The sequence below is a fragment of the Petaurus breviceps genome, unplaced genomic scaffold, assembly GCF_028583685.1.
Source record: "Petaurus breviceps papuanus isolate PSGF00001 unplaced genomic scaffold, PetGlider_PUasm1.0 38, whole genome shotgun sequence".
Taxonomy (NCBI): Eukaryota; Metazoa; Chordata; class Mammalia; order Diprotodontia; family Petauridae; genus Petaurus; species Petaurus breviceps.
Window position 1 is genome coordinate 48,562,882 of NW_027186304.1, and position 20,613 is coordinate 48,583,494.

At 38.2% G+C, this 20,613-nt stretch overlaps 1 protein-coding gene across 2 annotated transcripts in view; it reads left to right on the forward strand.

The window, feature by feature from the left end:
• DSG3 (desmoglein 3) overlaps nucleotides 1-20,613 on the forward strand; it is a 60,460-nt gene that overhangs the window by 36,538 nt on the left and 3,309 nt on the right. The window contains exons 10-17 of one of the 2 annotated variants that reach the window (XM_069099854.1): nucleotides 2,295-2,434; nucleotides 3,167-3,394; nucleotides 6,855-7,127; nucleotides 8,146-8,285; nucleotides 8,601-8,664; nucleotides 15,942-16,073; nucleotides 16,846-17,069; nucleotides 20,234-20,613. The exon at nucleotides 20,234-20,613 is cut by the window's right edge and continues 3,309 nt beyond it. In XM_069099854.1, coding sequence (XP_068955955.1) covers nucleotides 2,295-2,434; nucleotides 3,167-3,394; nucleotides 6,855-7,127; nucleotides 8,146-8,285; nucleotides 8,601-8,664; nucleotides 15,942-16,073; nucleotides 16,846-17,069; nucleotides 20,234-20,613 — 1,581 coding nt within the window. The remainder of the gene's footprint in view (nucleotides 1-2,294; nucleotides 2,435-3,166; nucleotides 3,395-6,854; nucleotides 7,128-8,145; nucleotides 8,286-8,600; nucleotides 8,665-15,941; nucleotides 16,074-16,845; nucleotides 17,070-20,233) is intronic. The other variant, XM_069099855.1, reaches the window with a different exon arrangement.

Here is a 20,613-nt window from a genome sequence, read left to right on the forward strand (position 1 = left end):
CCATGGACAAGTTCAAGGATCATAAAGGGTCAGACACAAGTGAACAACTGAACATAGAAACAGTAGGTGGAGTGCCATGTGTAAAGAACAGAGCTATCTTGACTGGACTGTACAGTGCAGGAAGTAGAATAATGTCTAATGTGGTGGGTTGGACCAGACTGTGAAGGGTTTTAAAAGTTAAACAGAAAAGTTTAGATTTTTCTCCTAATGTCAACAGGTAGCTACTTGAGCTTATTGAAGAGAGAAGTGACATGATTGCAAAAATTACTTTAGTAGCTTTATCGATGGTGGATTAGAGTAAGCAGGGACTTGAATCAGGAAGATTAATTAGGAGAAAGTTACAATAGTCCAGACAAAAGATGATGAGGGCCTGAATGTGCCGGGTGTGAGAAGGGAGGAGTCTGGTGCTAGAGATGTTGTGGAAGTAGAGACAGCAATGTTTGGCAACTGATCAGATGTATGGGATGAGGGAGGCTGAGAAGTCAAGGCTCACCCTGAGGTTATGAACACGGGAGACTGGAAGAATGGAGATGCCCCTGACAGAAATGGGGAAGGTTGGAAAGAGTGGGTTTGGGAGAAAAGAGAGCAAGCTCTGTTTTGGATGTGCAGAGGCTGAAATTTCTCTTGGTCATCTAGTTTGAAATGATCAATAGGTAATTTGTGATTCACGACTAATCAGGAGAGGAAAAAACCTAGAGCTAGACAGATGCATGAATCATCTGCATAAGGATGATAATTAAACCCATGGGAACTGATGATGGCGTGTATGTGCATGCGCTCATGCATGTGTGTGCGTGTGTGAGAGGGGGAGAAAGAGAGAGACAGAGATAGGGAAAAGGAGTGGAGAATAAAAAACAGAGAAGAGACAGAGAGAGGATAGAGAAGGAGAGGAGAGAGACAGAGAGAGAAAGACAGAGAGAAGAGACAGACAGAGAGATAGAGAAGGGGGAGGGAAAGACAGAGAGAAAAGGATGGGGAGAGAAAAAAAAAAGAGAGACAGAGAAACCAAGAGACTATGAGAGACAAGAGAGAAAGAGAAGGTGAGAGAGAAAAAGAAATAGAGAAAAAGAGACAGAGAGAGAGAGAGAGGTGGGAAGAAGGCAGAGGAGCATAGATAGAAGAAGAGGGCCCTAGATAGAGTCTTGGGGTGATACAGATAAGTACCCAACAAAAGGAGGGGTCAAATAGGAAGGAAGAGAAGCAGGAGAGATTAACATAAGAAGAGTGTACTGAGTAGGAATAGGGTTGTCAAGATTGTGAAATGTAGCAGATAGATGGAGAAGGAGGAGGACTGAAAAAAAAGCCATCAGATTTGACAATTAAGAGATCACCAGCGACTTTGGAGAGGGTACTTTCAATCGAGTGATGAGGTCAGAAGCCAGACTGTAAAGAGTTGAAAACTGAGTAAAAGGAGAGGAAATAGAGACAAATAGAGAAATTTTTTCTAGTCATTTGACTAAAAAGGGGAAGAGAAATATAGTAAAATAGCTTGAAGAGATGATAGAATCTAGTGAAGGATTATTGGGGGGGGGCGGTAATGAAGGATTGAAGGCAATAATGAGAGGATCAATAGACTGTGAGAGGTTCAAGATGGGAGAAAGGAAGGGTGACTGAGGCAGTAATCAACCTTCACAAAAATAACAGTATCCTTTGACAACATGATCTTGCATAGAACTAATTAATGATCTAAATTATTTCATTTTGGAAATTTTCCACCAAAACAAACTTCTCTTTTTAGAAGCCAATGTTTTATCTATAATTATACCATGAAACAAAATGATTGCTTTCTAAAATCATTTTGCTCTTTCCAATGTGGATGTGGTAAAGGTCATCATACTCCTAAACAAACCCACCTTTAAGTTATGTGGTTGATTACTATTCCAATTATAATTCATTGACATAAAGAAGAAAACCAGGAAGCCAGGCCATGATAGATATTTAAGAATTATAAAATGATATTTCTCAAATAACTAGATAAAATAGTTTTGTTTCAGTTCAATTTTCTTTTCTATGGGGTTTAGATTCTTGTTCATGATAATTATGACAAATAGAGTTTCATTTTTTGTTCTTCCCATTTATATCATTATATTCACTACACACAATTTTCCTGTCTTTACTAACTTCACTCTGTATTCATTGAAATCATTCCATGCTTCTCTGAATTCTTCATATTTCCACTTCTTTTCTCAAATGTTAATGTTACATAGTCAATGTAAAACTAGTTTTCAACTGAGAATATGTAGCATTTTGTAATTGCAAGAATCCTCAGGGGTTGTTTTTTCTATCAAAAACAGATATGTAATGGGACGTAATGATGGTGGTTACTTAGCCGTTGATTCAAAAACTTCTCAAATTAAATTTGTCAAAAACCTTGATCGAGATTCTCCATTCATAGTCAATAAGACACTAACAGCTGAGATTCTGGCAATAGATGGTAAGCAAAAAGATTTCAATTACTTTTCAAAATATCAATATAATTTACTTAAAATTAAAGATTCAGAAAACCAGAACAGCAAAGGCTTTGGTTCCCAAAATGTTTTAAATAAACAAATGATGTTTTCTTTCCACATGCATTTCAAATACTATGATACAAGATTTTGGAGCAAAAAACTGTCATTAAAAATAAAATGTTGAGCCCATTTTCCATACTATTATGAACATGGGATCATTTTTAGGAGTATTCTATTTGCAGTGAATGCACCAGAAACATCCTTCATGAGAGGAAGCATGATACTGTGGAAAGAGCAGGGGCTTTAGAATCAGAGAACCTGGTTTTAAACCATGCTTAGGAATATCTATACCACCTATGTGAATTTGAACAACTGACTTAACCTCTCTGGGCCTCAGTTTCCTCATCTGTAAAATGAAAGGGTTGGACTAGCTGGTCTTCAAGGTCCCTTCCAGTTCTAAATCAATAATCTTATGATCCTTGCTTTAAAAAAAATGCTAAAATAATACAGAAGGGGGTCTAGTCATATGAGCTGCCCAGTTGCGAGAATATGTAAAATCTGTTTGATTTAGAAGGTTAAAACATTTTATAATTTTAATATTTGCTAATAAAACTTCTCATTGTCAGTAGGCTCTATGAGGAGCCTACAGTAGGCTCTTTGCATGTACCAGCAGCTGCTTTTTACTTTTCTTTAACTCCACAATATTATTGTTACAGATAGCACAGGGAAGACATCAACAGGCACCATAACTGTTAGAGTGCCAGATTTCAATGAAAATTGTCCTACAGTTTTTGTTGACAAGAAAACAGTTTGTCGTACATCTGCATCAGTTATTGTGACAGCTAAGCCTCTGCCAAACCAGCCAGACACCGGACCCTTCACATTCTCCCTAGTTGAACAGCCTCTGGGGACCCCAGCCATGTGGAGCATTACAACAATAAATGGTGAGTAAAATTAATTTTCTTCTATTAATTTATTTTAATTTTTTTCAATTAACAAGCATTTCAATTTCTCTTCTTCCCACCTCTCCACTCCAAATGAAATGAAAAGAAAAATACAACCCTTTCAACAAATAGGTATAGTTAAGCAAAACAAATTCCCATGTTTGCCCTGTCCAAAAACATGTATCTTATTGTGAATCTTGAATCCATCACCACTGTAAGAAGATGGGTATGATGGATCATCAGTGGAAATGTCAGACAGTGGTTGGTCATTGCACTGATCAGAGTTCTTACATCGTTCAAGGTTGTCTTTACAATGTTGTTGTTATCATATCAATTGTTCTCCTGGTTCTATTCAATTTATCAATTCATATGTCTTCCCAGGTTTTCTAGAAAGTATCCCCTTTGTTATTTCTTATGGCAGCATAATATTCGATTACATTCATACACTATAATCTGTTGAGTCATCCCCAGTTGATGGGTACTCACTCCACCATCTAGTTTCCAGCCACAAAAAGAACTACCATAAAAAAAAATGAATTGTCCATTCACAAATAAAAAATGTTTCTTCTTCATTTCCAGATCACTGGCAAGAGTTCATTAGTAGACCCCATCCAATCATAACCAGAAAACCCCTTAAAGATCAAATATGACCATTCCATGGCCTGAGTGGGAAGTAGCTTGTTAACACAATGTTCTCATTGCATCACTTCTCTAGTTTAAAAAAAATTTAAAAATAAAAACCTTCACTGGCTCCCAATTGCCTACCAAATAAAATCTGGTGATTCAATTTATGTGGACCAAATTATGTGTCTTTTTCACACTGTAGAATAGAAGCAACCAGAGTGTAATACCATTTTCTACATGTACTAATCTCTTTCACTCTTTGTTGCTGATGTTCTGCTCTTTCTACACTTTCCCTGATGATTTCTTCCACTCGTGTGGCTCCTCCTGTCACCTCTATCCACCCCAACCTCTCCTTATGTCTCAAGACATGTGCTGGACATATCTACCTACCTGTAATGCAGACATATCAAATCCAATAGGTCCAAAACTGACTTCATTATCTTCTTTCCTAAATCAAATCCTCATCCTAACTTTTCTGTTTCTCTGGATCATGCCACCCTACTCCCAGTTACCTAGGCTCATAACCATGAAATCCTCTTTGACTCTATCCCTTATATCTAATCAGTTGCCAAGTCTTATCAACCAGTCCTCCTTTCACAATATCCCTCCCACCCATCCCTTGCTTTTGGCTCCTACTATGAACGACTTAATAATTCCCTTGTCTTTTTTTGCCTGGATTACTATGTAATCCTCCTAACTTTTCTTCCTAACTCTAGTGTCTCCTTCTAATCCTTTCTTCATGCTATTGGTCAAGTAATATTCCTGCCTTACTCTGATCGTGTGTCTTCAAAAACCTGCAACTACTTCCTATTGCCTACTGAATAAAGTATAACTATCTGGTGAATAGGCCTCCTACAATATGGTTTTGATCTACCTTTCCAGGTTTAACTCATGCTGTTCCCTCTTACTCTACATTCCAGTCAAAGTGAACTACTTCATTGCTTTTTCTCATCCTGTACTCCACCATGCCTTTTCCCTTGCTAATGTGATCCTGCAAGTCTAAAATATATTCTACCCACTCCCTCCTATACCTCCATCTGTTGAGGTTGCTCCCTTCTTTCAAAGTACAATCCAAGTGGTAACTTCCAGGAAACCTTCTCTGACCTCTAAGGTAAAAGTGACCCCAAATGTCTTATACCTTACTATTGCCTATATCCCTCCTTTGCACATATTCTGCTCTCCCTTGCACCAGTCATCTTCATATATTTCGCTCTTATTCCTCTCTCCTCCAGAGTAGGTTTGGTGCCACACCTTTTTTTGTATCCCTACTATGTCCACTATGTTTGAACATGATAGACACTCAATAAATATTTGTTAAGTAGAATGACCTTCTCTCACCAAGTTAGGTTTGCACATACTCAGAATATATGAGTTCCGGCTCCAAAAAGAGATTTTTTTTTTTAGCATGACATAGCAGCAAACACCCTAGCATACCCGGGGTGGCTGCCAGCACAGGTTCTTAGATCTGCTTTTCTAAAGGAAAGCAACTCAAAATGGGTTAACAACCTTGTTTTAATCAAACATGTGTCATTTGCCTAGTTCAGTGGAAAAAGGTCAGCACCCCAAACTTCAGAGAATACAGAGGTTACAAGCAGACAAAAAATACAGACAGAGAAACAGATCAGCAGACAGGCTTCCAGCTGTCTGACCATTACATCCATACCAAGTCAGTTACCAGAGAGGGAAGGACCAACATCTGGGTTTTCAAAGTCAGGAGGGCTCAATGGCTGCCCAGAGTCTCATCTGGTCAAATCACATAATTCTTCTCAAAGTGAGCCCCAAAACAAAACCTCACATCAGGGTATATATAGCCTTCTCCTGGCTCAGAGAATGTAACAATCCTCTTGTCCCACTGCCCAATCACAAAGTAACAAGGTATGGGCATTCCTGAAAATGAAGCCTCCTGCCATAGGCTCCATGTGACCACATTCAGCCTATTAGGGGGCAGAGTATATTTTCAAATCAAGGAAGTTTCTCAGTGTCACTTAAGCCTATCAAAGGGCCTAGGGGCAGGGAAAATCTTAAATTCCCATTCCCATAACACATGACCACACAAGATTTAATGCCAGCCTGAGCTGAAAGTTCTATGACCAATATCCAGGCCACCAAATAAACAATAAAAAAAAAATATGGAAAAGATGCAAATAAACTTGCTAAGATATTGAATAAACTTGGAGAAAAAAGAATAAAAATGAAATTTTACTTCAATATCACAGTGTCATATAAATTACAGTCCCAAAGGCAATCTCTGAAAGGCCTAAATGGATATTTAAGAATGAAGAGATCTTTTCAACTTCTTAGATTTCCCAATCACTATTCTGTTCTTTTGAAAGCTTAATCAGAGTAGCTGTGGGGAGAAAGAGGGTGGGGGTGGAGCTGGGCTATACTGCTTCCTTTTCTTTGTCATCTTTGCTAGTCTCTAGACCATCTTAATCCAAACAATATCATAAGGACTTTAGAACTTTCCAGTATTTTATTAATATGGATACTTTCTCCACTTGGGACTGTCTCATGAGTTGTTATCAACAACAAATCATAACCTAAGGGCCGCTGGTGATAAGCCTCTCTGAATTAAGCTTAGATGGTCTTTATTCTACTGTCTGTCACAGGGCAGGAATTCTAAGCCTTTCTAATTCTGTAGGACCCATAACAGTTGGCATGCCACTGGTACAGCCATATAGGTCAAGGGTCAGCTCCATACCCCAATGACCTATGAGAGGATGACTTTACTAGCAGAAAAGCTACTTTGGCCTCCTTAAATATTATCAAAAGAAGACAATTTTAAATTTGTAACAACAATCATTATCTCCTATTGCTTTTTTTTTTTCCTCTACAGGTACCTCTGCAAATCTGAGAGCCCAGAAAGTATTATCTTCTGAAACATATCCACTTTCTCTCATAGTAACAGACAGGCAAGGGATGAGTTGTGAAATACCAGAGACTCTGGAATTGCTAGCCTGTGACTGTGATGAGAACCAAATGTGTTTTAGTAGGGTTCCCTTGCCAAGTGCAAGACCAAATGACGTTAACAGGCAAAGAGGGATGCCATCAGTAAGCCTTGGTCCTGCCGGCATTGGTCTGCTCATTCTTGGCCTTTTGATGTTGCTGTGTAAGTATTACATGCCATTATTCTATTCTAGTTCTAATATGGAAATTTGATTGAATATTTCCAAGCTTGCAAAATGGAAAGGCTCATTTGAGAAACTTCTTCTGAATGCAATATTTTGGTATATAATGCTTTTCCCCATAGTGTTACCTACATGTAGGAGCCAACTAGCTTACATGTAAAACATATTTATCAATAGCAAAAAAAAAATTTTGAATGCTTATTTCAGTGTGAAGAACCATGGCCATTTTCCAATATAAGCAATCACTGGGGGAAATGGCCTCTTTGGGAGAATCTGAAGGTGGGGCTTGTCATTTGACAATAATTTTTATCTTTTCACCTCAAAGCAAATGGTGTAGTTTACCCATGTAGGAAACAATACAGATTATTTAGCTCACAGTATACCAAACAGAACAATGGATTTGGAGTCAGGAAAATCCAGATTTGAATCCTGTTTCAGATACTCACTAATTGTATCACACTGGGGGGAAAGAAATCACATAACTACTCAGCCTCAGTTTCCTTTTCTGTAAAATGAGATTCATAATACTATGACACTGTTAGGCAGCTAGGTCATGTGATAGACAGAGAACTGGGCCTGAAGTCAGGAAGATTTGAGTTCAAATCATGCCTCAGACATCTGAAGCTGAATAAGTCACAACCTCAATTTGCCTTAGTTCCTCACCTGTAAAATAAAGATAATATAGTATCTGCTTTGTAGGGTTCTTATGAAGATCAAATGAAATATTTATAAAGTGCTTAGCAAAATTTAAGGCACTATATGATATTATTAGCTAACTAATTATTTAGTCAATTAGCTGTTATTATTAGTTAGGAACAAATGAGATTATGCATATAAAGTTCTACCAGGGGTTGGGAAACTGCCACCTCGAGGCCACAGGTTTCCCCACCCCATATAACTACACGATGTCTGCTACTGTAGCTCTCACTGACTTCCTTTCGATGTTCAGCTATAATTTTCAATTAATTGAAATGACTAAATTTTTTTTCTTTCTCACAGTGGCCCCCCTTCTGCTACTATTCTGTGACTGTGAAAAAGGAGGTCTAGGTGGTGTTGGATCTGGATTTGTTCCTGTTCCAGATGGGTCAGAAGGAACAATTCACCAATGGGGAATAGAAGGTGCACAGCCACAAGATAAGGTGTGTACTTAGCTTGTAAAATATTTATTTAAATGTCATAGAGAAAACTAGATTTGGTTTGAGGAGGGCAAGGGAAGAAGGAAGAATGGGGAGCAAAACAGAAGTGGATGTGGACCCTCACCTTAAGACTTAAAGCCATCACTAGGTCTCATAGGGTTTTCTGTTCTTCAATGAAAAACTTAAAGAAATTATTACTTCCATAAAAACATACTCCATCTATTTCCATCTTTTGTAGACCATTATTATATATCAATATGGTTATAGAATGATATCAATTCATTTTAAAATAAGTATTTTTCTGATGGTGATTTGTAGGAGATCACAAATATTTGTGTGCCCCCAATAACAGCCAATGGAACCGAATTCATGGAACGTTCTGGTAAGTGAATATTTACAAATTTTTTTTCCTAGACAATAAATTTGCATTATGCAAGTTGGTTTCCACAACTGTGTGCTCTATTGCCCTTTTCCTTATATTTCTCACTGTTATCATCTAAAAATGAGAGGCACCATGTTGCAGTGGATAGAAGGTCAATCTGGGAGACAAGATCTAACCAGATTGTGACACATACTAGTTGTGTAACTATGATCGAGTCATTTAACTTCTCAGCATCCCACTAGGCAATTCCCTAAGACCATACACTACCACGTGAGTCCTCCTGGATTCCATAAGCATTTCAAATTCAACCTATCTAAAATGTATTATCTTCACCAACTCCCCAGGTAAAACCCACCTCTCTTCCTACCTTTCCTATTTCTGTCAAAGACACCACTATCCATCAAGTCACCCAGTCTGCAAATTTGGAGTAAATCTTGACTCTTTACTCTCCTTCTGTCCCCATATCTAAATCAGTTGCCAAATATTGTCTCCACCTGGCAGTGTACTGGTAAATGTTTAATGCATATTTTTAAGTTTAAGATGCATTACTAACATTTTCCCTTTCACTTTCTTAAGTCTAGATAACCAAAAAAACAATAAAGCAAGCCCTGATTTTGATGCATTTGCTGATTTCTGACTTTTAAATGCTAAGACTGAAAATCTGACAATCAGCTTCCATGAGCTGGATCAAGCTAGCTCTATCTCTCTGTTGTCCTCTTTCTCTCTCTCTCTCTCTCTCTGTCTCTGTCTCTGTCTGTCTGTCTGTCTCTCGGTATAGGATTATCACTCTATTTCAGATTATCATTACCTCTTCTACACACTTCTATAGACTATTGCAATAGCCTCTACCCACCTCCACTCTCTCCCTTCACCAATCCATCCTCTAAACAGTTACCAAATGAATATTCCTATAGTATATGTCTGACTATTCTGCTCAGAAACCCTAACAGTCCAGTAGTTCCCTACTGCTTCTTTGATAAAATATAAACTCCTCTATTTGAAATTTAAAGCCTTTCAGCTTCTGGCTCCAGTCAGTCTTTCAAGACAGGTTCCACATTACTGTCTTTCATGCATTCTACATTCAAACCAGTTATCTACCTGCTATTCCCAATGCACAGCACTCCTTTTTCCACCTCCATGTATCTGCATAGGCTGTGCTCCCCCTCCCCTGCCCTGCCCCATGCCTAGATGTTTTCTATCATCATCTCTCCACTTTGGAATTCCTAGGCCATCCTACATGAGGCCTCTCCTGATCTTCCAATTGTTAGTACCCTCTCCCCTGGCCCCACTTATCTTGTAGCTATTTTGCATTTGCTTATCTTATTACATGGTTACCTCACTCCACTTCAGGTAGAATATAAACTTGTTGAGAGCAGGGACTGTATCATTTTGTCTTTGCATCCCCAGAACTTAGCACTGTCCTGCCTACATAGATGAGGCAGCACAGCACAGTGGAAAGAACCCTGGTTCTGGAGTGAGAGGACTTGAATTCAAATCCTGCCTCTGATACTACCCAATGACCTTGGACAAATTTCTTTATGATCCTAAATCTCAGCTTCCTCATCTATAAAATGAGGGGTTAGAATTAGATAGCTGCGAATGTCCTTTCCCCCTCAAGATCTATGAGCCTATCATCCTACACAGTAGGCAGTTAATCAAGTTCATTTTCCCACCATTTCCATGCCTTGCTGAAACACAAGTACCTACTACCCCTTCCCCCTCACTGCCTTTCTAAAGCTCCTTTATGTGTTTTTTCTCCCATTAAAAGGTAAGGTCCTTGAATATACTAAAGTGAGGAATTGATCTGAATCGGTGGAAGAAATGTCTATACCAGGAGTTCCCCAGATTGATAAATCCACAGGTCCAAACCAAAATTACCTTTTAAACTATTTTTAATATTCAGCTATAATTTTCAATTAACTTTAACTTCTTTTAGAGTTCTTTTTTTCCTAGTAACCCACTTCTGTTTCTGACAAATAGCAGCAATAGGATATGATTATACTTGTGTGGGGCACAGGAACCCCAAAAATCCCCTACCCAAAAAACTAAAAGTCAGAGGTGCCTTGAGGAAAGAAAAGGAAGTTTATCTCAGTTTCTCAAGAAGAGGGAGTCCCTCCCACCAGTACAAACCAGTGGAATGATGTGCCTTACAGAAGACAGAACAAGAATTTATATCCTAACACAGTCAAGCCCCCTCCCACCACTGTCCCTTCTCCCACTGGCTGGGAGGCAGGCTTATAATCTGAGCATAAAATCTTCTCCAGTGACAAAGAGCAAAGAAGCCCACCACTATCCCCTATTGGCTGGGAGGTGGGTTCACAGTCTCAGCTCAAAAAAGGCCAAGAATAGGGAAACAGTGTATTGTTCATGTCCTTATTTGGCAAATGCTAAAGCAAGAGAGGGGAAAAGGTCACAAGCAAGGGTGGAGGTCAAAAGACTCCTAAAGGGCTTAATGCTAATGTAGCAGTAGTACAGAAGGGGGGAAGGGTAAAACCAAAATTCAGGTCTGATCCCACAAGAAACCTTACTAGACTTTAGGATGTAGGCTGAGAAGTTTTCACCTCTCCCACTCAGTCCTTCCTCTTATTTTTTACCCTCTGAAAACTTCACACCACTGCTGATAAACCTCTTCTACACTCACCTTCCCAAGATGGGATCTCTAGGCTGGTATTGATGCACTGGGAACCCCAATTTCAGGGTTTGAGCAACCAAGTCTTTGTTCTGCAAAGAATGGGGATGCTTTACCGAAGCATGTACATAATGTCTAACCTCTTAATGGTTTCACACCCTCTCAAACAAGGCAAATGCAAACAAGGAAAAGGAGCAGGCTGGGGGGGGGGGGAGTAAAGGTAGCACAATGGGAATACAGAAAAATATGCTAAACTGCAACAAGATATGAAGAACCACTCTTGTATATGTGGGGGGGAGGGGGCCAGAGAGAGAGCTGTTCTTATGCAGGCCTGATCTGGACTCTTGGGAAAGCTGCCTGCATCTGATGTCTTTTTCAGATCCATTGGCTCAAATGTTCCTCAGGAGCAGGGGTATTCTTTAGATGCCTATCCACAAGTTTGAGTAGTCAAACAGACCTGACAGGGGCTCCCAGAAACATATGATTTGACACGAAAGGCACATAGAAATGGTTCAGTTTCCCAGCCATGCAAGGCTAGGTTCAAACAGTATCCAATAAAGTTTTTCCCACAGTTTCACAAAATTGTATAATTACATTAAGTCAGATACAGATTAAACTTCTTAGGTGGCTCACAATAAATTAGTTTTGTGAAAGGAGATTACGTGTCACTAAAATAATCAAGAAAACTTATACATGAACCATATAAATTAACAGAATCATTATTGCCAATGTTAATTAACATCAAATTCCTTGTATCCCAGTGATCCATTCCCAATATTCATTTAAACAGCACTTTTTGAATCCCAGATGCCTCATGTAGTTATACAATTCACAAAGGGAGTTCTGCTTCTCTGGTTCAGACCTAGAGGTTCCCAGATAATTCTGACAATATAAATTAGTACTAACACTTAAATTAGTTCCATATTTTTGAAACTTCAGAGAATTTTTAGTTTATTTATTATTTGTTATTTCCATCCTTACCTAAATCCTGTACCTGGTATAGGAATCTTTTAAAATATGAAGATCTATCAAAAAAAAAATGAGTTCATCTATCTTTTAGAACTATCAGGCAGATATGTAAATAAAGAAGAAATAATTTCACTTTTTCTACTATCTTATACAGTCTTTGTGAAAAAATCCAAATTTGAGATCTTATTAACAAAACATGCTTAAAGATTGAATTTCCATAATAGAACATTTTGGAAGCCAATCTTATACATCTGTATATAATTCTTAGAGGAATCAATCTGATCCTGTTGCCTTCCTCAAAAATTTCCTATTGTCTTATTACTTGGTCTAATCATTTGGCCATGAATATAACTTCTTGATAAATTTGCTATAAAAGAAAAGAGGGGGCAATGTCATCATAGCTTAACAGAAGGGGAAAAAACCTTCCTTAGCTCTGTTTGACTCCAGGCACGAGTCATCTCTGATAGACAATCATGTAGCCACTAGTTACTAAAAGCAGGGCTTAGGCATACTCTGGTGAAAATTTTCCTTTTCAGAAAGGAAAAAGGCACAGTTGGAAAATAGAGTCATAGGAGATCCCACCTGGGCAGTGTCCAAGGTTGTCTTCAAAACTTTTCCCAGGCACAGACATCCCACTAGCAATTTTCAGCCTACAGCCCATGCCGTTCCATTATAGGCTTTTATGACAACTATTCCTGTAATCAAAGCTTAAAACAATAGTAAATTGCAGTCCCCAAAGGTCTTAAATAGCAAATAAATAGAGACTTGTATCCTTCAGATAGGCCCATCTAAAATTTGATGGAGCTATTAATTATAAAATCAAGTTACAAATCTTTCCGCCTTCCTAAAATACTTCCTCACACTCTCTCAACAACTTAACCCATCTAAAACTGATACAAAGGTCTCCAGAACAACTATCTAGAGACAGGAGGGGCTTGGAAAAAACCCCATATGTCCCCAAACCTTCTTATCTTCCTTCCATATTTCTAATCAAACCTTTATTTATCTTTCCAAATCTTTCAAACCCATTATCCAGATTATTCAGCTTTCCTTTCCATTTTTAACCATAAAACAAGATAGCTCATAGGCTATTATTCTTTTACTAATATAACTCTTCTATACCAGAATTCTAGCTCAAAGAAAGTAAGAGATTAATGGCTAACCCCACAGACTGACAGATTTGTGTTCTTATTTATTCTTCCCTAATTATACTCAGTCTGAAAGAGTGAGATACTTCAGGAATCTAAATCTTTAACTTATATGTTCAAATACAAATGATGATTGCATTAGTTTAACAATAACTTATCTTGAAAATTTAGTAGACCTCCCAAATTATCACATAAGACTTTTCAAAACATCTTTTCTAAAAGTATTTTCTTTTCTTTCAAAACATTTTGAATTTATCCTGATGTTAAGAGGAATAATCACTAATCCTGTATAAAAAAAAATAATTGGAAAGTTTTAAATTATATCTTTCTTTTCCCTTAAAACAAAAATAAACTTTTAAAATTGGAATTCATTAAACTAAGTTAGTGTCCTTGAGTAACATAAATTCCTAAGGTATTATACAGAATTCCTAGATCATAAAATTCCTTAGTCAAAAAGGTGTTGTAATAGACTCTCACACTGGTAACAGTTAAGAAACTAATCACAGTGCTTTTAGAATCCCTTTAAATAATTGGAACATCTTAAGCAGTTTTCATGAATTTCTGCACATGTCCTAATTCTAGATGAAAAATAATATTAGATTTCCCAGCAAGCTAACACAAAAGAGCTCATATATTTTACTGACTGCTCTGATCATAGAAATTTGCAATAGAAGGCTGATCACCTTACTTATGCAAATGGTTTCCAGGGGCCTTGGCAATTTTACAAAATAAGGAGAATTAACATGGACCCCAGGGAGGGGCTGATGCTGCTGCCCAAGCCTGCCAACTCCCATATATAGAGTAATCAACTAACAATTTTAGGTTTTAGCATCCAAACAGTAACCCCAAATACTTAGTTAACAATCTTACAAGTTTCATAAATTATAGCAAAACAATCTTAACTGAAACTTCCTTTAAAACAAAGACAAACTTGGAAGCTTGTGACTTTCCAAATTACAATCCTTCAAAATATTACAACATATGGTCAGAGTGTCCCATTCATTATTTTTATCTTCCTCTGACAGTATGATTCTTAATTTTGACGACTTTTAGACTATAAGAGAAATTGCTTCTCTTACAACATAGATAATACAACTGTTTACCAGTAACAGCATCATAAACAATTATCATGTTCTTCAATTTAAACTTTGAAATCAAAACCAATTAATTACCAATCTGATGACCTAAATTCGTTCAGATGTATTTTAAATTGTTTTACACAGACTAAAACTTTCTTGGTACCACACAGCCAATCAACTTATCACTAGAAATCAATTACATTATGGAATTTCATATAATGAATGTGGTAATACATAAACCTATCTTTTCCTAGGATTCTCATCTGTAAAATAGAAATCCTTATAACAAAACTTTTGTACAGAGTTAACAAGCTTCTTGATAACATTTAAATTGCTTTTAACAACATAGCTCATATTTTTTTACCAAATCATACAACTTAAAATGTACAATGCCCCAAACACTATGTAGTAAATATTAGTAGCATTACTATATTTATGCACAAATATAATAGTTCCACATTTTTATCATATCCTTTCAAAAGCCAATTTGTATACAACAAAATTCCATTTGAAAATTGCTTTCAAGAATTAACATGTATTATTATGTAACAAGAATTATTATGTTCCCTTTACAAATCAGGAATTCTGATCTGGGATCAGGGGATGGGGGGGGGGGGGGGGGGGAGGAGTGAGAGTGGCTAAAGACCTAATGAACCTGAGAGCACATGGCTTGCTCTCACTTACCCCATCCAAAACTATTCCTTTTAGAAATCTTCACTTTACCTGCCCCAGAGACTGGGAAAGAGAGAAAAAAATTCTCTCTTTCCCAATCCAGCTCACCACTCCAACTTCAAAGAAGTTTGGGGACAATTAACATGCAAAAAGAACCAAATTTCTATCTCTCTCTCTCCTGCTTCAGCCCTTCCTGAGGAACAGCCTGCCCCGAGGTCCTTTGTTCTGCTAATTACCCCATCCTGACCAGGGTGCCCTTTTCCCCCCAAGTCAGCCTCCAAAAACTTCTCCAGCTTTTTTCCTTACTATTTCCAACACAAACACAAAACATTTCAGACACACAGAGACAGACCAGACATAGAACATCATAGAGCTCACTCAGATGATAATTCTAATTCGGACCGGTCAAAAACTCAGGATCCCTTCCAGATTTCTCTCTTTTGTTTTCTCCCTTAGACTTTGATTTTCTGCTCCAAAGTGTTGGTCTTTGACTGTCCCTCACCCCTATCTAATTTGGTTGGACATCATTGCCAGCTCCCCCCGGGTCAGAGACCCAACAAATTACAAAGAGGTCACCCTCTCTCCTTCAGTCGCCCAGGAAGCTCACTAGATAGAGCACTTATCCCACAGTCAGCACGTACCTAACAAATTTTGACAAGGTACACATAAGATATGCTTATCCCCAAGCTATATGCTTATAGTTTGCATGGCTGTTCTCTCTCTCCACTGGCTGGCTGGAGTTTCTGGTTTCACTTTAACATGATCGGAGTCTCTCTGTAGGTTCCTGTAAGTTCCTCTCTTCGGGACCTTGCCCACGTGGAGCTGGAACTCCCTGCCTAAGTACAGAGACCACCAGAGAAATCTCCGGAGGGCGCCTGCCTCGACACCGAAGTGGGGAGCAGTTGTTCACAGGTGGGGGGGATCCCGGACAAGCCCCCAAAAATCCCCTACCCAAAAAATTAAAGTCAGAGGGTTCTTGAGGAAAGAACAGGAAGTTTATTTCAGTTCTCTTGAGAAGGAGTCCCTCCCACCAATACCAACCAGTGGAATGAGGTGCCTTACAGAAGACAGAACAAGAATTTATATCCTAACACAGTCAAGCCCCCTCCCACCACTGTCCCCTCTCCCACTGGCTGGGAGGCAGGCTTACAATCTGAGCATAAAATCTTCTCCAATGACAAAGAGCAAAGAAGCCCACCACTATCCCCTATTGGCTGGGAGGTGGGTTCACAGTCTCAGCTCAAAAAAGGCCAAGAACGGGAAAACAGGGTATTGTTCATGTCCTTATTTGGCAAATGCCAAAGCAAAGGAGGGGAAAAGGTCACAAGCAAGGGTGGAGTTCAAAAGACTCCTAAAGGGCTTAATGCTGATAAGGCTGGTGTAGCAAGCAAAGGTGGAGGTCAAAAGACTCCTTAAAGGGCTTAATGCTGATGTGGCAGTAGTAAAGAAGGAGGAAGGGTGAAACCAAAACTCAGGTCTGTTCCCACAAGAAACCTTACTAGACTTTAGGATGTAGGCTGAGAAATTTTCACCTCTCCCACTCATACTCTTTTAGGTACAAAATTGCATTTTCTCTCTCACTGGGGATTTACTTCCTGAATAATAATGCCAGTAATCAAAAGTCAAACAGCAAAGAATAAGGATAAATCACAGCACTGAACATAATTTTCTCCCCTATTTTTAGAAGTTTGTACAAATGCCTATGCAGCAGAGACCATTGCAGAAGGAACCTGTGGTATAGAATTAACGACCCGACTTAGGGCAGCTTCAGGGTCAGGAGGAACTACAGGCCTGGGAGGTGCTGGGTACTCAGGAACAATGAGGACAAGGCATTCCACTGGAGGAACCATTAAGGAATGTGCTGAAGGAGCAGTCAATATGACTTTCCTGGACACCTATTTCTCTCAGGTAATTGGGTCATCAACATTTTTGCGACTATGGGATAATACATTACATTGAAAGTCTTTTCTTTGGGTCCTAATATGCTTTTATAATGAGCTTTACAAAAACTTCAAATCTCAAAAGATTTTTTTTAATGTATTTCTGTCTAAATTAGCTAATATACTAAAGTGTTAATAATGCTGGGATATGGTTCTAATGAGGTCAGTGTTTCAGGTTCAATCCCCATGTGAACCAAGAGAATTTCATAGAAAAACTCAGATCTGACAGGTGAACTTTCACCTAATCCTGCCCAAAACCAGGCTTCGATGACACTCTCCTTCATTTCCAAACTGTGCGGAAACACAAATACCTACTTCCCACCCTTTCTCATGTTCCTTTATGTGTTTTCTTCCCCCTCCACCCCCACTAAAAGGTAAGATCCTTGAGAATAGATATTATCTTGTTAGGTAGTATTTGTATCCCCAGCACTTACACAGTACCTGTCACATAATGCCTACTTGATTAATGCTCTATCATTAGAAAAATCACTGTGCTCTGTTTATGATGTTTTCATTAACACACCAGAGAGTTAACTGAAATTCAATGCCATTTTACTAAGGATTACTTGCAGTAAATAGATTTCCTTTAACTAAAGTGTCTGATTTCCTTATATTTGGAGGGGTGTGTCTATTCAGGTTCATATGTTCAGGTCAAATCTTTACTTATTCTTGTTGATTTTGGAGTCAGATGATATAGGTTCACATCTTATTTCTGACACTACCTGTGTGACTTTGGACAAGTCATTTCACTTCCCTCAGCCTCAGTTTTCTTATCCATACTATGATAGGGTTGGACTAGTAGTAATCTTTTAGGTCCCTTCTAGCTCTAGATAGAGGATCTTTGCTCTGAACTACCTCGTGAATATAAACTTAACACCCTTCATAAGGAAGGAAATTTTGCTCTGTATCAATATCAACACCAATCCATGATTAGAGCCATAGAGATATATAATTAGAAGGAATCTCAGGGATCAGCTAGGTCATGAAAGGATGCTCTCTACTATCCTTGAAAATGGTGTGATGAAAAAGTACTTGGTCATGCAATAAATTCTCCTTGAACACTTCTAGTAATAAGAAAAGCACTCACTATCTAAACAACTGCATTTAGGAATAACCATAATTGTTAGAAAGTTTATTCTTAAATTGAGCAAAATTCTACATCCCTATAACTTCTGCCCATTGGTTCTTCTTCTACCCTCGGTATTACACAAGATGTCTATTCTCTCTTTCATATGATGACCCTTCAAATAATTTAATATAGCTGGCACATCCTAAGTGTTTTTATTTTCAAACTGGATATTCCTAGTACACAGAATCATACTTTATAATGACATAGCCTTGAGGCTTCTCACTATTCTGGTCATCATTCTCAAGATGTCTGCTAGTTTGTGAATGCCTTTTCTAAATATGGAGACCAGGACTGAACACAGTACTCCAATTGTAGGCCAACTAGCCCAGAGTGTAAAGCAACCCCAGTCTCCCTAGAGTTGGACTTATGGTTTCTGCTGAAGTAGTTAAGATGGTATTAGATCTTTGGGCTGCCATGTCACACTATTAATTCAGATGAACAAAAACAGAAAACAAAACAAAACAAAAAATCTGTTTATTTCTAATATACTTTCTCTTTCAAAACCTGACTTTGAACAGTAAAAAGAGATTAAAAAAAACAAACTGCTAACTGCAAAATCTAGTGACTTCAACGTTCCCACACAACAGCAGTAGGGAGCTGATATTAGGTTTAAGAAATCCTGGCAACCTCTCAGTCACATGTCAACTACATAATGCATGAAGACAACATATTGATTAATTATCCATCCAGATCTGCATATGGCTGTTTTTTAACCCCTCAGTAGGGAGGCACCAACAACCACAACATTTTTCTTTCTCGTGGCTTCTGTAATAGATTTCCTAGCACCTGCTATTTGTGAATCTTCATTAGTACATACTTTTACTAGAGAGTCTATATTTGCATTTCACTGGGAGGGTTTCCTACCTGTTATATAACTTCAGCAATTCAGATTTTCTTCTCCTTTCCTTTCTATGCTATATTGTTTTCTTCAAATTACAAGATTCTTGACATTAGTAACAACTACATCCGTCTCATCAATTTTTCCCCCAGCTTCCTTAATAGAGCCATTTCCCCCTCCTGTTCATGAAAGTTGTATCTTCTCTAAAATAATAGAACAAAAAGAGATGTTTCTCAGGTCTACTCATCTTACACTTAAGCTGGAAGTATAACTTGTATTCATCAACACATCATTGGTGAGTGCTTCTGGAAAGAAAACAAAGGTAGTACTACTACCCTTGTGATCACTGGAACAATGCCCTTGGTTTCCATGCTTCTTGAAGGTCCAGTCCTTTATGGCTCTGCTTAGAAATCCTCTTTGAAAAGTGCAAGAAGTCCACAGTCATTTCTTAAGACGTGGACAGCTCCTTTCAGACAACTGAGTCATTGGAACAGAGCTTCACTTGAACTATATGGAAATCTATCTGGAAGGACGTTTTTATTATTGTTGGGGAGGTGGGGCTTGTTTGTTTTTGTTTAACTATGAGCCTTTTACTGAAGAAAATTTACCTTGACATAAGTGAGCATTTAGAGGCTGGTCATTACATTTTTATTAAGGTATTAAAGTCTCTGAAAAGGTTGGGTTCTAAAATCATAAGAAGGCTAGTTCTGTACCTGTACAAAAATACAGTTTGTAGAAAATAAAGAGAACTAGAAGGGACCTAAGAGATCACCTGATTCAATGTTTGTATCTTTCAGATTGGGAAGAAAATGGTATTTCTAATAGTTTAAAAACTAAAACCGTCTCTTCTCCCATGCTTTTCCCCATTCCCAACAAACTTTCACAATCACTTATCCCTGGTAACCTTTTCTTGGTAACCAGACAAGTACTATATCTGAGGTAAATACCAACCACATCTGTTTTGAAATACAAGTATCTGTGCAAAGACGTGTGAAATACAATTTGCATTCCAAGGATATTGTTCCAGTCCTTCCAGGATTGAAGAGTTGTCTTATATAAGATGGATTATAGTTGTTCTGCTTCACCTTGAACATAACAAGGACCAACATGTGATCAAATTAATTTTTTAAATACTTCATTTTTCTCTACTTTTCTCTGTTTTTAGAAAGCATATGCCTGTGCAGAGGAAGAAGACAGTCAAGGAATAAGTGACTGCCTCTTAGTCTATGATGCTGAAGGAGTAGAACCTCCTAGCTCTCCTGTCGGCTGTTGTAGTTTTATTGCCGATGATTTTGATGACAGCTTCTTGGATTCCTTAGGGCCAAAATTTAAGACACTGGCAGATATAAGCATGGGTATCTATAATGAACCTGAATTCTCTGAGGCATCTGGGAAAACAAACATTAATACAACTGAAACACATGGATCACAGCCATCATCTGCCATGTTTGAAAATGCTACCTGGCAGCCTACCACCAATGTTACCTGTCGGCCTACCACCACCAATGTTATCTGTCAGCCTACCACCACCAATGTTATCTGCCA